Source organism: Microtus pennsylvanicus, chromosome 1 (assembly GCF_037038515.1).
Source record: "Microtus pennsylvanicus isolate mMicPen1 chromosome 1, mMicPen1.hap1, whole genome shotgun sequence".
In the NCBI taxonomy this organism is placed as follows: Eukaryota; Metazoa; Chordata; class Mammalia; order Rodentia; family Cricetidae; genus Microtus; species Microtus pennsylvanicus.
Window position 1 is genome coordinate 101,912,459 of NC_134579.1, and position 14,432 is coordinate 101,926,890.

The 14,432-nt window shown below is 48.8% G+C and overlaps 1 protein-coding gene across 6 annotated transcripts in view; it reads left to right on the forward strand.

Moving 5' to 3' along the window:
• Positions 1–14,432, forward strand: part of Hip1 (huntingtin interacting protein 1) — a 126,996-nt gene that overhangs the window by 60,580 nt on the left and 51,984 nt on the right. Inside the window, exon 1 of one of the 6 annotated variants that reach the window (XM_075976875.1) lies at positions 12,326–12,476. The exons of 4 other annotated variants lie outside the window; for them this stretch is intronic. In XM_075976875.1, the coding sequence (XP_075832990.1) occupies positions 12,447–12,476 (30 nt within the window). In that variant the 5' untranslated portion in view covers positions 12,326–12,446. Of the gene's footprint in view, positions 1–12,325; positions 12,477–14,432 lie in introns of those variants that run through there. One more of the 6 variants, XM_075976865.1, reaches the window with a different exon arrangement.

A 14,432-nucleotide genomic window follows, 5' to 3' on the forward strand; every position in this document is an offset into this window, starting at 1 on the left:
TTGTCATCAAGCCTGACCACATGAGTTTCATTCTGGGAGCCCACATGGTGGAAGGAGAGAACTGACTTCCTTAAGTTGTCCTCTGGCCTCCATAGGTATATTTTTGGCATATGCACACATGCAAACTAAAGGAAGAATTATTTTATTCATCTCTCTTGAGCTGGGTAGCGATTTTTGGCATATGCACACATACAAACTAAAGGAAGAATTATTTTATTCATCTCTCTTGAGCTGGGTAGCGAAGGCACAGGATTAGTCTCTGGTGCTTTGCCCTGTAACCTGATAACTTCAGTTTTTTTTTTTGCTTTTTTTTTTTTTTTTTTTGCTTTTTCGAGACAGGGTTTCTCTGTGGCTTTGGAGCCTGTCCTGGAACTAGCTCTGTAGACCAGGCTGGTCTCGAACTCACAGAGATCCGCCTGCCTCTGCCTCCCGAGTGCTGGAATTAAAGGCATGCGCCACCATCGCCCGGCTATAACTTCAGTTTTGTAGTTAGTCCGTTCCCGCTGCCATGACTAAACGCTCAAGATGGATTGCTTTGTAAGTCATAGAACTTTATCTCTCAAGCCAGCTGGTGGTGGTGCACACCTTTAATCCCAGTACTCAGGAGGCAGAGGCAGGTGGGTCTCTTAAGTTCGAGCCTCGCCTGGTCTACAGAGTAAGTTCTGGGATAGCCAGGGCTACACAGAGAAACCCCATGTCGAACTCCACCCCACCCCTACCTCCGCAGAAAAAAGTTTATCTTCCACGGTTCCGGAGGCTAGTTAAGTCCAGTTTCACAGAGGCAGCGTAGAGGGCATCTAGCAGGGGCCTGTTCTATATATGGCGTCCTCAACACTGGAAAGGAAAGAAGTGTCTGAAGGGATAGAAGGACCAGGCTGTCCTCTTAGCCTCTTTCATGAGGGCAGAGCTCGCATGACTTCATTACTTTCTGGAAGATCTTAACTCTTATTCCCACCACGTAGTGAGCTCAAGGCTAGCCTGGGCTACATGAGATGATGTAAAGAAAGTAAAGATTTGCAAAAAATTAAGGAGAGCTGGGTATACGCGGCTCAGTGGTACAGTGTCAATACTGAAAAAGAAATAGTGTCACAGGCTGGGGACCAAACCGTCAGTGAGGGCCTGTGAGGGACTCTTACCCAAGCCATAGCATGGGCCACTGTTGAAGAGTGCTTCACTTTTGTAAATTATGCCTTTATTTATGCTGTGCACATGTATGTGGGTGTGCCCAGAGGTCGGAGCAGGACAGCTTGGAGAAGTTGGTTCTCTCCTTCCATCATGTGGGTCCCAGGGATCAAACTCACGTCATCAAAACTCGGCAGCAAGCCCCTTCCCCGTTGAGCCCTGGTTCTGAGCTGGACGTGTAGCTCGGGCGGTAGATGGCTTGCTTGGTCAGCACGCATGAAGCCGTGGGCTCAGTCTCCAGCACAGCATCAACTGGGCAGTGCTGGTGCACACCTGTATCCGGCACTCGCTTGGAAGGTGTTTGGTGAGTCCAAGGCCAGCCTGAGCGGTGTGAGAACATCTGTTAGAAATGGAGGTGGGGGATCTGTCTGATGGTGTTGGCACCCTGAACTGATAACCAGCAGACCCCCAGGCCTGGAGGTCCAGGTGGGGGTTGCCCTGTCCAGGGGCACTTTGGAAAGTTTCCGCCTGCCTCACCCCTACGCTTTCCCAGGCTCTTCCTCTCACCTCCCCTAGGGAAGAGTTCCCCTTGGTCCCGGAGACACAGAAGTGAGAGTTCTTGGTGGCTTTGCTTTCTGAGGAAGTCAAGCCTCAACCTTGCAGCTGATAATGAGATGTACCTCCAAATTTAGCAAACCCCCCCCCAGAAAATTGTAGAACATCCTTCCCAGCTTGCACTAACTCTGTGGTCAGAACAGGGAGCCCCCCTCCACCACAGCCATGACTTGGTGTGACATTTCATGGCTGCTGAGGGGAACCATGCCCTTTTCTACTGGTTCACTTTTTCTCTTCTGTGTACACAAGCATGTATGGTGTGTGTGTGCGTGCGTGTGTGCGTGTGTGCGTGTGTGTGTGTGTGTGTACAGCCTCAGGTGACATTCCTCAGGCACTGTCTACCCTGCTTCTTTGAGACGTGATACTTCACTAGGTTTGAGCTCTCCAATTAGTCTACGCTACCTGGCCAGGGAGCCCCAGGGATCCGCTTCCACTGTGTCCTCGGTGCTAGGATTACAAATGTACAGATGTCAGCCACACTCCGTTTCACACCACTCTCTTTCTTTTTAATGGTTTCTGAGGATCAAACTTGGATCCTCGTGCTGCATCAACTGAACTATCTTCCCAGCCTTTTTTTTTCTATTTTTCTATTACCCCTATACTCATCCCTCCCTCCCTCCCTCCCTCCTCCCTCCCTCCTTCCCTCCCTCTTTCTCTCTCAGTTTTTCGAGACAGGGTTTCTCTGTAGCTTTGGTGCCTGTCCTGGAACTAGCTCTTATAGACCAGGCTGGCCTCGAACTCACAGAGATCCCACCTGCCTCTGCCTTCCCAGTGCTGGGATTAAAGGCATGCACCACCACCCATCTCTTGAGATAGGCCTTGAACTCACTGGATAGCTGAGGGTAGCCTTGAATTCCCGGTCCCCCTGCCCCCTCTGCCGCAGCCACTTCCCAAGGACTGGGGTGACAGGCATGTGTGCTAGTACACCCAGTTATTCTTTTAGTTTCAGTGAGGCTTGTATTTCTGTTGCCTTGTTATGCTGGTCCCCAAACTGGGGGCTTGGCATCAGGCAGTGTGTTCTCATCTGTGGAAATGACTACACTGTCCTTCCCAGGTATACTAGTATCTTCTAGGTTATAGTCCATTATAGAGGGAAGCTAAGACCGGAACTTGGAGGCAGGAACTGAAGCAGAGGCCACGGAGGATCACTGCTTACTGCCTTGTTCTCATGGATTTTTTCCTTCCTTCCTTCCTTCCTTCCTTCCTTCCTTCCTTCCTTCCTTCCTTCCTTCCTTCCTTCCTTCCTTCCTTCCATGCTTACTGCCTTGTTCTCATGGATTTTTTCCTTCTTCCTTCCTTCCTTCCTTCCTTCCTTCCTTCCTTCTTTCCTTCCTTCCTTCCTTCCTTCCTCCCTTCCTTCCATGCTTACTGCCTTGTTCTCATGGATTTTTTCCTTCCTTCCTTCCTTCCTTCCTTCCTTCCTTCCTTCCTTCCTCCCTTCCTTCCATGCTTACTGCCTTGTTCTCATGGATTTTTTCCTTCCTTCCTTCCTTCCTTCCTTCCTTCCTTCCTTCCTTCCTTCCATGCTTACTGCCTTGTTCTCATGGATTTTTTCCTCCCTCCTTCCTTCCTTCCTTCCTTCCTTCCTTCCTTCCTTCCTTCCTTCCTTCCTTCCTTCCTTCCATGCTTACTGCCTTGTTCTCATGGATTTTTTCCTTCCTTCCTTCCTTCCTTCCTTCCTTCCTTCCTTCCTTCCTTCCTTCCTCCCTTCCTTCCATGCTTACTGCCTTGTTCTCATGGATTTTTTCCTTCATTCCTTCCTTCCTTCCTTCCTTCCTCCCTTCCTTCCATGCTTACTGCCTTGTTCTCATGGATTTTTTTCCTTCCTTCCTTCCTTCCTTCCTTCCTTCCTTCCTTCCTTCCTCCCTTCCTTCCATGCTTACTGCCTTGTTCTCATGGATTTTTTCCTTCCTTCCTTCCTTCCTTCCTTCCTTCCTTCCTTCCTTCCTTCCTTCCTTCCTTCCTTCCATGCTTACTGCCTTGTTCTCATGGATTTTTTCCTTCCTTCCTTCTTCCTTCCTTTATTTCTTCCTTCTTCCTTCCTTCTTCCCTCCTTCCTTCCTTCTTCCTTCCTCCTTCTTTCCTTCCTTCCTTCCTTCCATGCTTACTGCCTTGCTCTCATGGATTTTTTCCTTCCTTCCTTCCTTCCTTCTTCCTTCTTCCTTCCTTCCTTCCTTCCTTCCTTGCTTACTGCCTTGTTCTCATGGATTTTTTTCCTTCCTTCCTTTATTCCTTCCTTCTGCCTTCCTTCCTTCTTCCTTCCTTTATTCCTTCCTTCCTTCTTCCTTCCTTCTTCCTTCCTTCCATGCTTACTGCCTTGTTCTCATGGATTTTTCCTTCCTTCCTTCCTTCCTTCCTTCCTTCCTTCCTTCCTTCCTTCCTTCCTTCTTCTAATTTAATGTCATCTGTGTGGGTGTTTACTGCCTTGTTCTCACGGATTCCTTCCTTACTTCTCTCTTCTAATTTAATGTCATCTGTGTGGGTCTTTTGCCTGCATTCATGTATTTGTCCCACATGTCCGCCTGCTGCCCAGAGGGGGCCAAAAGAGCACTGGATCCCCGGGAACCTGAGTTACAGTTATAAATCATTATATGGGTACTGGAATTTGAACTCGGGTCCGCTGGAGAAATCAACCAGTGCTGTTCCCCGCTGAGCCATCTCTCCAGCCCCATCTCCTCTCCAGTTTGCTTCCTTATAAACCCAGGCCCACCCGCCTAGGGGTGACACTACCAGCAGTGGGCTGGGCCCTCCCACATCCATCATCCATCCAGAAAATGCCCACAGACATGCCCATAGGGCAGTCTGCTGGAGGCAATTTCTTAACTGAGGTTCCTTTTTCCAGAATAATTCTGGTTGTGTTAAACTGACAAAGCCAAGTAGCCCACCAGGCCAAGAAGAACATAACTACAATGGATGGATCTGGCACTCCATAGAGATCTGGGTTCAAATTCTGAGTCTTCTGTTTACAGGCTGGGTCATCAAGGGAGGTATATTGATTACCCTTTCTCATTGCTGTGACAAAAGACCTGACAAAGGAACTTAGAAACGGGTGATTTATTGGACCTCCCAGTCCATCATGGCGGGGAAGTTATGATTGCGTGATCATGAGTTGGCTGGTCACACTGCATCCTTGATCAGGAGGTGGAGAGAGATGAACGCTGGTGCTCAGTCCACTTTCTCCTTTATGCAGTTGGGAGCAGCCCAAGGGATGCAGCCAGTCACCTTCCCACCTCAGTTAACCCAATCTAGATATCCCTCACAGACATGCCCAGAGGTGTGTGTCCTAGCGACTGAAAATCCAGTCAAGTTGACAGTGACAATCAATCCTCATGCCAGGCATGTTGACCAGCCAGATAGGTTACTGAACCATTCTGAGCCTCAGTTTCCCCATCTGTCCAGCAGAGTTAGACCCAGTGTTGCTATAAAAGAGAAACAAACTAATGTATAAGCTTGAATCTTGAACCCAGGATTTATTACAGGCTAGAAAGAGTTAAGAGAGGTGTGTTTGTGTGTGTGTGTATGTGTGCACGCGCACATACACATACATGCCAGGAATTAAACCCAGGACCTCACACATACAAGTCACACATGCTAGGCAAGTCAGCTCCACCACAGGCCAGCCCCCCACTATGGGATCATCTCTGCCTGTCTCCCCAGAAGCAAGTGGCAGTCAGCTCTATTTTACTTTAATGGTTTCTTGTTAATCACAGTCAGTTTCTCAGCCCCAGATGACCAGAACCTCCGATTCTTCATTCAGAATATCGGACAGCTGCAGTAGAGCCTTTAAGAGGCTCCGGAAGGTCCCTCTGAACCTTCCCAGGCTAGGCCTCTATCATTTGCGCTGCTCTCAGTATTGTCTTCTGAGTTCCCACGACAGCTCTTTATGCTCTGAACAGTCAACAGCTTTTCTAGGCCAAAGTTCCAAAGTCCTCCAACCCTTCCAAACACAATCAGGTCTGGCATAGCAATACCCCATTCCTGGTACCAAATTATACCTTAGTTGGGCTTCTCCTGCTAGGACCAAAAGCAGCTTTTTTTTTTGAGCTCTACATTTTTCTCTACTCCCCATCCTGCCTCTCCCCTCCCCCTTTAATCCTCCCCTAAGGTCCCCATGCTCCCAATTTACTCAGGAGATCTTGTCTTTTTCTACTTTCTACTTCCCATGTAGATTATATCTATGTAAGTCTCTCTTAGTGTCCGCATTGTTGTCTAAGTTCTCTAGGATTGTGGTTTGTAGGCTGGCTTTCTTTGCTTTATGTCTAAAAACCATTTATGAGTGAGTACATATGATAATTGTCTTTCTGTGTCTGGGTTACCTCACTCAAAATAATGTTTTCTAGCTCCATCCATTTTCCTGCAAAGTTCAAGCTGCTGTTATTTTTTCTCTTGTGTAATACTCCATTGTGTAAATGTACCACGTTTTCCTTATCCATTCTTTGATCAAGGGGCATTTAGGTTGTTTCCAGGTTCTGGCTATGACAAACAAAGCTGCTATGAACATAGTTGAGCACATGTCCTTGTGGCACAATTAAGCATCCTTTGGATATATACCCAAAAGTGGTATTACTGGGTCTTGAGGAAGGTTGTTTCCTAATTTTCTGAGAAATCACCACACTGATATCCAAAGGGGTTGTACCAGCTTGCATTCGCACCAGCAATGCAGAAGTGTTCCCTTTTCCCCACAACCTCTCCAGCATAAGTTGTCATCAGTGTTTTTGATCTTGGCCATTCTTATGGGTATAAGATGCAATCTCAGAGTTGTTTTGATTTGCATTTCTCTGATGACTAAGGATGTTGAACATTTCCTTAAGTGCCTTTGAGCCATTTTAGATTCCTCTGTTGAGAGTTCTCCGTTTAGGTCTGTACTTCATTTTTTGATTGAATTATGTGACCTTTTGGTGTCTAGTTTCTTGAGTTCTTTGTATATTTTGGAGATCAGATTTCTGTCTGATGTGGGGTTAATGAAGATCTTTTCCCATTCTGTAGGCTGTTGTTTTGTCTTGTTGATCATGTCCTTTGCTTTACAGAAGCTTTTCAGTTTCAGGAGGTCCTATTTACTAATTTTTTCACTCAGTGTCTGTGCTGCTGGGGTTCTATTTAGGAAGTGGTCTCCTGTGCCAGTGTATTCAAGTATACTTCCCACTTTCTCTTCTATAAGGTTCAATGTGGCTGGCTTTATGTTGAGGTCTTTGATCCATTTGGACTTGACAAAAGCTACTTGGGGAGGGAAATAGTTCTTACATCTCTCAGGCCACACTCTGTCGCTGCAGGAACCGAAGCAGAATTCATGGAGGGACACTGCTCACTGGCTTGATCAGCCTGGGCTCTTCAGAACCTCAGGACCACCTGTTTCGGGCATGGCACCACTCAAGATGTGCTGGGCCCTCCCATATGATCACTAATGAAGAAAATGTCTCAGCCAGGCAGTGGTGGCGCACGCCTTTAATCCCAGCACTCGGGAGGCAGAGGCAGGTAGATGTCTGTGAGTTTGAGGCCAGCCTGATCTACAAGAGCTAGTTCCAGGACAAGCTCCAAAACTACAGAGAAACCCTGCCTCGAAAAACCAAAATAAGAAAAAAAAAAAAGAAAAGAAAATGTCTCATAGGCTTACATAGGCCAATCTTATAGAGGCATTTTCTCAACTGTGGGTCTTTCCTCTCAGATGACTCTTAGTTTGTATCAAGTTGACCAAAAGCAAACAAACAAACAAAATCCAGCCTGGACACTAGTCAGGTGCCCTCACTGAGCCACACCCCTCACCCCTAACTGGGGGATTCTAGGAATGTGCTTTCCCTCCTGCTGGTCCCCAGCCTGCTGGGACTCTTCTAACTCTATATGTGGCACCCACTTGGTCATTTCCCCGGGTGTAACAAAGGAACCCCGGGCTAGGAATGTAGGTCAGTCGGTAGAATGCTTGCCTAGTTTGCTCATTTATAGTATTGTGTGGCTCTCTGACAGCTTGCTTTGATTTAACATACCTGAAAACAAGCTACCGTGGCCTCGAACTTTTCCCATCATTCCACCTCGTGTGTTTGTTTTTGAGGATGGGCATCGCTATGCCGCACACATACATGCACACTACACCACACACACACACACACACACACAAAACATTCCAGTGGCATTCGCACAACCCCTGGGTTCAGCCTCTAGCACTGAAAAGAAAAAGTAAATGAAGAAATGAACTGTGAGCCCTAGTGCAAGCTTGTCACTTCTGCTGCCACCCTATCTTGTCCCTGTAATCTAGTCTCAGCATAGCTTTTGCCTTTAATCCCAGCACTCAGGAGGCAGAGGCAGGGGGATCTCTGAGTTCGAGGCCAGCCTGATTTACAGAGTGAGTTCTAAAACGACCAGAGCTACATAGTGAGACCTGTCTTAAAAAAAAAAAATGCCGCCAGGGTCAGGGATGTGGCTCGGCTAGAGTGTTTGCCCAGCATAGGCAAAGCACTGCATGAAGCCAGGTATAGTGATGCCTGCCAGTAACACCAGTCCTCTGGAGGTGGAAGCTGGAGGCTCAGGAATTCAAGGTCATCTTGAACTACTGAACTACGTCCTGAATTCAACGCCAGCCTGGGCTAAGTGAGGTCACATCTCAAACAAAACAAATTTAAAGGAAAGCAAGTCCCAATTGTGTTATCCCTGTGCTCAAAACCTTTGAATAGTCAGGCGTGGTAACACGTGCCTGGCATTCCAATACTCAGGAGACTGAAGCAGAAGGAACCATCCTTATTTTAGGGCTAGCCTGGGCTACATAGTAAGTTCAAGCCAGAGTGTTCTATGTTTCATGATCGTACCTCAAAAAAAGCAAAACTCAGCACATGCTAAAGAATTGTGTAGGGTGACAGAGGCAGGTTGGGTCTCTGAGTTCAAGGCCAGCCTAGCCTAGACCCAGCCGAGGCTACAGAGAGTGGCCCGGCTCTATAGTTAGAGGCTCCAGGGGAGAGGAGCTCTTTTTCTGAGCTTTATGTAACAGATGTGGTTTTGTGTAAATCACACTTCTGTAAATGCAACCCTATTTTAAATGTACTAACGGGGATTGCTATTTAAAGGCCTGTGATGCCAGTCTCTTTGGTAAAGTGCATAATTAATCTCTTAATTTGCGCTCAGTGTCAATTCCTGTTTTCTATGAAGAAAAGTTGCGCTGATTAAAAAAAAAATTCAAGATATGCTCTTCGGTGCGTCGGTGTCGGGGGAATCTCTGTTCTCCATGTGGCTACTGTCTTTGTTTCTCTCTCTTTGCCCAAACTCTTCCTTCTTGCTTCCTGTCATTCTTTTGCCGAGTTCTTTCCTCATGTATGGAATGTTCTCCTGTGGATCCAGTGTGGTGATACATGTCTGTAACCCCAACTAGTCTAGGGGTCTGAGGCAGGAAAATCAAGAATTCCAGAATAGTCCGGTAGTGGTGGTGGCGCATGCCTTTAATCCCAGCACTCGGGAGGCAGAGGCAGGAGGATCTCTCTGAGTTCGAGGCCAGCCTGATCTACAGAGAAAGTTCCAGGACAGTCAGGACTGTTATATAGAGAAACTTTGGCAGGGGTGGGAGGAGAGTTCCAGATCGTGGGGCTAGGGGTGTGGTTCAGTTGATAGAGCGCTTGCCCAGCATGCATAGCTCTTGGCTTGATCTGAAGAGTGCATTGAATTAAGCATGGTGGCACATTTATAATAGTACTCGGGAGGTGGAGACATTTGGAGGATCAAAAACAGTTCACGGTCCTTCTTGGTGATTATAGGCTAGCCTGGACTACACAACAAGAGTCTTTGTCAGGACAAGAAGATAAAAGTAAAAGAATGTATGATGTGTACAGTGTTCCCTCCTTGGACCAGATGAGGGAGGAGGGGAGCAGAGTTAAGTTCCAGGGGATATTGAGAGCTGACTCTATGGGGCAGAGGTAGAGTTCAGGTCCTACAGTAATACGGTCCTGAGGTAAGGGTGCCTCTTAGGGAATTAGAATAAGAGTTAGGAAGGCATAGGATGTTTGGGAGGGAGAAGCAGTGGGGCCTTGGCGTTGCTGGGCTTGCAGCAAGTACTTCCTGCCTCAGTCATGGGACAGACGGGTCACTGATGAATCAGCTCCATGGGTGATACAGCTGGATCCCAAGAGCTTCCTGTGCCGCCCATCTCAGCCCTCTCCCCCACTTTGTGTGGTGAGATTGTGGGTGCGAAGCTGCTGTGGGTCCTTACCAGGGGAGCGAGGAGCCGAGCTCCCACCAGCTGTGGAAATGGGGTGGGCGTGGCATGGAGAGGGAAGAGGGAGGAGAGCAGTTGGGCAACATAGTGGTTTGAGGCAGACGCAGCCCAGCGCCGTCCATCTGGAATGCCCCCCCCCAAGCCCTGGCATGGTGTACCACCAGCAGTATGGAAACCTTTATCACGGGCTGTGCCTTAGTTGTCTGTCACTGTCACCAAATCCCTGACATGGAACCTAAGGGTTGGACTGATTTGTTTAGGGTTGGAGAAGACACAGTTGGCCAAGGCGTGGCTGAGTTGACAGTGGCAGGAACTTGTGGTCAGGACTCCTCTCGCTGTATGCTGGGAAGCAGAGAGTTCAGGCTGAAATCAGGGCCAGCCGTTACCTCAGGCAGGTCTGACCCCTGATACCCAGTGACCCACTTCCTCCAGGAAGACTTCCTCTTCAGTATTTCTACACCTCCCAGTAGAGCCTCATCAGCTGGGGACCAGTGTTCCGACAGATTAGCCTGGGGAAGAGGGCTGTTTGGCATATTGGTGTCTTTTTCTGTTGCTGGTTTGGTTTTTTTTTTTTTAAGTACTCTAGCACTTAGGAGGCAGAGGCGGGTAGATCTCAGCAAGTTCAAGGCCAGCCTGGTCTACAAAATGAGTTCCAGGACAGCCAGGACTGTTACATAGAAAAACCCTGTCTTGAAAACAAACAAGTACTCTTAGCAAAAGTAACTTAAAGGAGAAAGGATTTATTCTCACGTATGGAAATACCAGGGCAGCAGGCGGGGAAGGCATGTTGGGAGCAGAATCCCGGCTGCTCACCCAGGAAGTGGGCCAGAGCAATAGAGGCCCAGAGCCTGCCCCCACTGACCCTCTTCCTCCAGAGAGACTTCACTTCCTAAGGGTTCCGTGACCTTCCCAAACAGTGCCCCCAGCTGGGAAAAAGAGCTTACACACGTAAGCCCTGTAGGGGACATTTCTCATAGCACAGCAGGAGACGATGGGCTTTGGCGAGGCGGTGAGTGTAAAGATGATGGAGAAATGGCGGTACCTCGTCCAGGTGGATGGTACAGTGGCGAATTCTGTCACCTAGAAGTGAGCCTCCGCCTGTCTAGATTAGATTGATTGCATGGGGGAAGAGCCGGCCTGAATGTACGTGGTACCACCCCACAGGATTGTATGGAAGCCTCCTGCTTTTGGAGCGTCTCACTGCACACCACTACCATGGCTTACACTGACTGCCTCTTCATCTCCAGCTTGGCTCCTGTTTTGCCCTGCCTGGGGTTTACTGAGCAAGCATGGGAAATGGAAGAGCAGGAAGGGGAAGAGCCAGGCTGGTCTGCAGAGTGAGTGTCAGGACAGGCTCCAAAGATACACAAAGAAACCCTGTCTTGAAAAACAAGAAAGAAAGAAAGAAAGAAAGAAAGAAAGAAAGAAAGAAAGAAAGAAAGAAAGAAAGAAAGAGGGAAAGCAAATAGAAGAAGTAGAAAGGAAACATAAAAAATTAAAAGAAGCACGAATGAGTTTTTGCTTTTTTTTTTTTTTTTTTTTTTTTACATATATGGGTGTTTTGCCTGCATGTGCACCATGTGTGCGCCTGCTGCCTGCAGAGACCAGAGGAGAGGGAACCGGACAGTTGTGAGCCACCATATAGGTGCTGGGAGTCAGACCTTGGGTCCTCTGGAAGAGCAGCCAGGCTCTTGACCACTAAGCCATCTCTCCAGCCCCCTTTTTTATTTTTGTGTAATAAGAATTAAACTGAGGGTCTCTGGTATGCAAAACAGGCACTGTACCACTGAGCCAGCCCCCAATCCTCTACCAGGTGATTCTAGGCAAATACTCTATTACTGGGCTATGACCTCCCCCAACCCCTCATGGGGGATTCTAGGCACATGCTCTACCACTGAGCAACACCCCAGCCCCTCACTGGGGGATTCTAGGCAGGGGCTCTACCACTGAGCTGCAATGCCAGCTCCTGCTTTTTGCGTTTCTTCTATTTTGCTTTCTGTTCTTGCTCTTCCCTGCCCTTTTCTTGGGTGTTCTTTCTGGCCTCAGCAGTTGGTCTTCCTCTGGCCCCCTGCCTGAAGGCTGCATCCCAACCCAAGGCACATCCTCTCTGCCGACCCCTGCTAACCTTTGCACACTAGCCTGGCCTTGGTAGCCCAAAGGCTGGGCTGCTGCCCAGAGCTGTGTGCGTGACTGGACAATGCCCTGTCAGTCCCGCAAGCCAGCCCAAGCTCCACTGCCCCCTCTAGTAGCAACACCCAAAAGCTCCCTATTGGCTACATCCAGGCTGGTGTGCCCGGAGAGAGCCTGTAAACAGAGAGACTAGAGAGGGAGGAAGAGAAGTGGAGAGAAAGCCTCCTTTCCGCAATGCCTGCTGATAATTGGCTCTTGGGGACCAGCTGGGGACACAAGGGCCAGCTGGGCCAGGAAGTGTTGTACAATGCTCTTCTTTCAGGAGAGCCGCTGCTGGCCTTAGGTCCCGTGTGATTCCAGCGGAGTAGAGGGAACAGGGAGTTCTTAGAGGATGTTCTCGAACCTAGACCCCCCTCCAGAGGTGAGACGCAAAGCCCCTGCAAGTCCCCCCTCCCTCCGCTCACACAGGCACCCGCCTGCAGAACCAGATCCGTCCAGACCAAATGATTTCTCTCCGAGTCTGGGCAGCAACTGAGTGGTATGGGGGAGCAGGTAGCGTCGAGGCTTGGGGACCCCCATCCTGCCCTGCCTTAGGTGTGGGGGCATATAGAAGGAGAAGCCAGAGTCTCTACTTTGGATCTGTGTTGTGTGGGTGGTGTGTTCATGTTCATATGTGTATGTGTAATATATAGACGTGTTCGTAATGGTGTGTGCATGTGGAAGCCAGAAGTCAACTTAAAGTGCCTTGCTTGGTGGTTCCCCATCTTATTTTTTTCCAGACAGCGTCTGCCCTTGAACCTGGAGGTCATCTGACCAGTGAACTTTAGGAATCCGCCATCTCTGCTCTGTATCACACTCCCCAGACGGGATGATGGAATTATGAGAATGTGCACCACACCTTTATTTTATGTGGGCGCTGAGGGTTGAATTCTGGGTTCATGCTTGCGTGGCTATAGCTTGACAAGTGTAAGAAAATGGTAAAAACGTAGCCTTAAGGTCTTTTAAAGTGACATTTACTTATTTATGAGAGGTGGAAGCTTACCAAGGCATGCATATGGGGTTCACAGGACAATGTGCAGGAGTCTGGTCTGGGTTCTGGGGATTGAACCCAGGTCGTCAGGTTTAGCGACAAGCATTTTTTCCTGCTGAGCCATTTCCACCAGCCCCAAGATGTAGTCTTTGCAATATAGATAGATGTAGAAGTTTGTGTGAGGTCGGATGGAGTATGAGGGCGTCATCTGGGCAAACTGGTCTTAACAGGAACCTCTACCCCAGAATTATCAAGGGTTTGGGTGCCTCTGAGGTGCCTCCACTCCCTTCTTTTGAGACAGGATGTTAATATTGCCTGGCATGGCCTTAAATCACTCTGTAGCCCAGGTGCACCTAGAACGTAGGAGCCTTGCGCTTCAGCTTCCTCCGCTAGCTGGGATGACAGGCTAGCACCTCCCAGCCTGGCCACAGCCAGCTTGCTTCAAAGAGCCTAGCATGAACCAGACATGGTGGCACATATCTGTAATCCTGAGAAGACTTGAGGATTTTGAGTTCAAAGCCAGCCTGGACTAGTAAGCTTCTGTCTCAAAACTGTGGGGAGGGGAGCTGGGGATACAGCTCAGTTGCTGGCTCACTTGCCTAGTCTGTGTGAGGCCATGCGTTCATCCGAAGCACCAAATAAATGGGGCACAGTGGGGCACACTGGTAATCCTAGCGCTCAGGAGGTAGAGAAAGGAAAATAAGAAGTTCAAGGCCATTCTCTGCTACATAGTGAATTCAAGGCCAGCTTGGAATAAATGAGACACTGTCTCAGCAAAACCCAAAACTGGAGAATGTTAAAGCTCAGACTTGCCTTGTGTCTCAGAGGCCTGAGAGGCCGTGTGAGCAGAAGCTGAGCTATAGCCGAGAGCCACGGTGGGGCCTCCGCACCGGTGACTATTTCTGGAAGTACGCCGGGTACACCGGTAACACTGAATGCGCTCCTGTGAGCACCCCCAGCTCCAGGAGAGGACGTCAGGTAACAGCTAGGTCGGGGGAACCTATAAGTGCCCCAAGTGGCTTTTACGTTTATTTATTGTGCATGTGTGGTGGGAGTGCGGTGCGTGCTCACACGTGTGAAGGTCGGAGAACAGTTTATGGGAGTTATTGCTGTCCTACAGTGCAGGCCTGGGGCTTGGTGGCAAGCACGCTTAACCCACTGAGCCATCTTGCTGACTCGGGAGTTAGTATCTATTGCACCTGTCTATGAGGGAGTTTCAGGATGGAGTTAATTTAGATGGGAAAACCTACTCTAAATGTGGGTGGCACCGTCCCATTGGCCTGAATAAAAAGTGAGCTGCCGGGTGGTAGTAGCCACAGTGGCAACACACGCCTTTTATCCCAACAC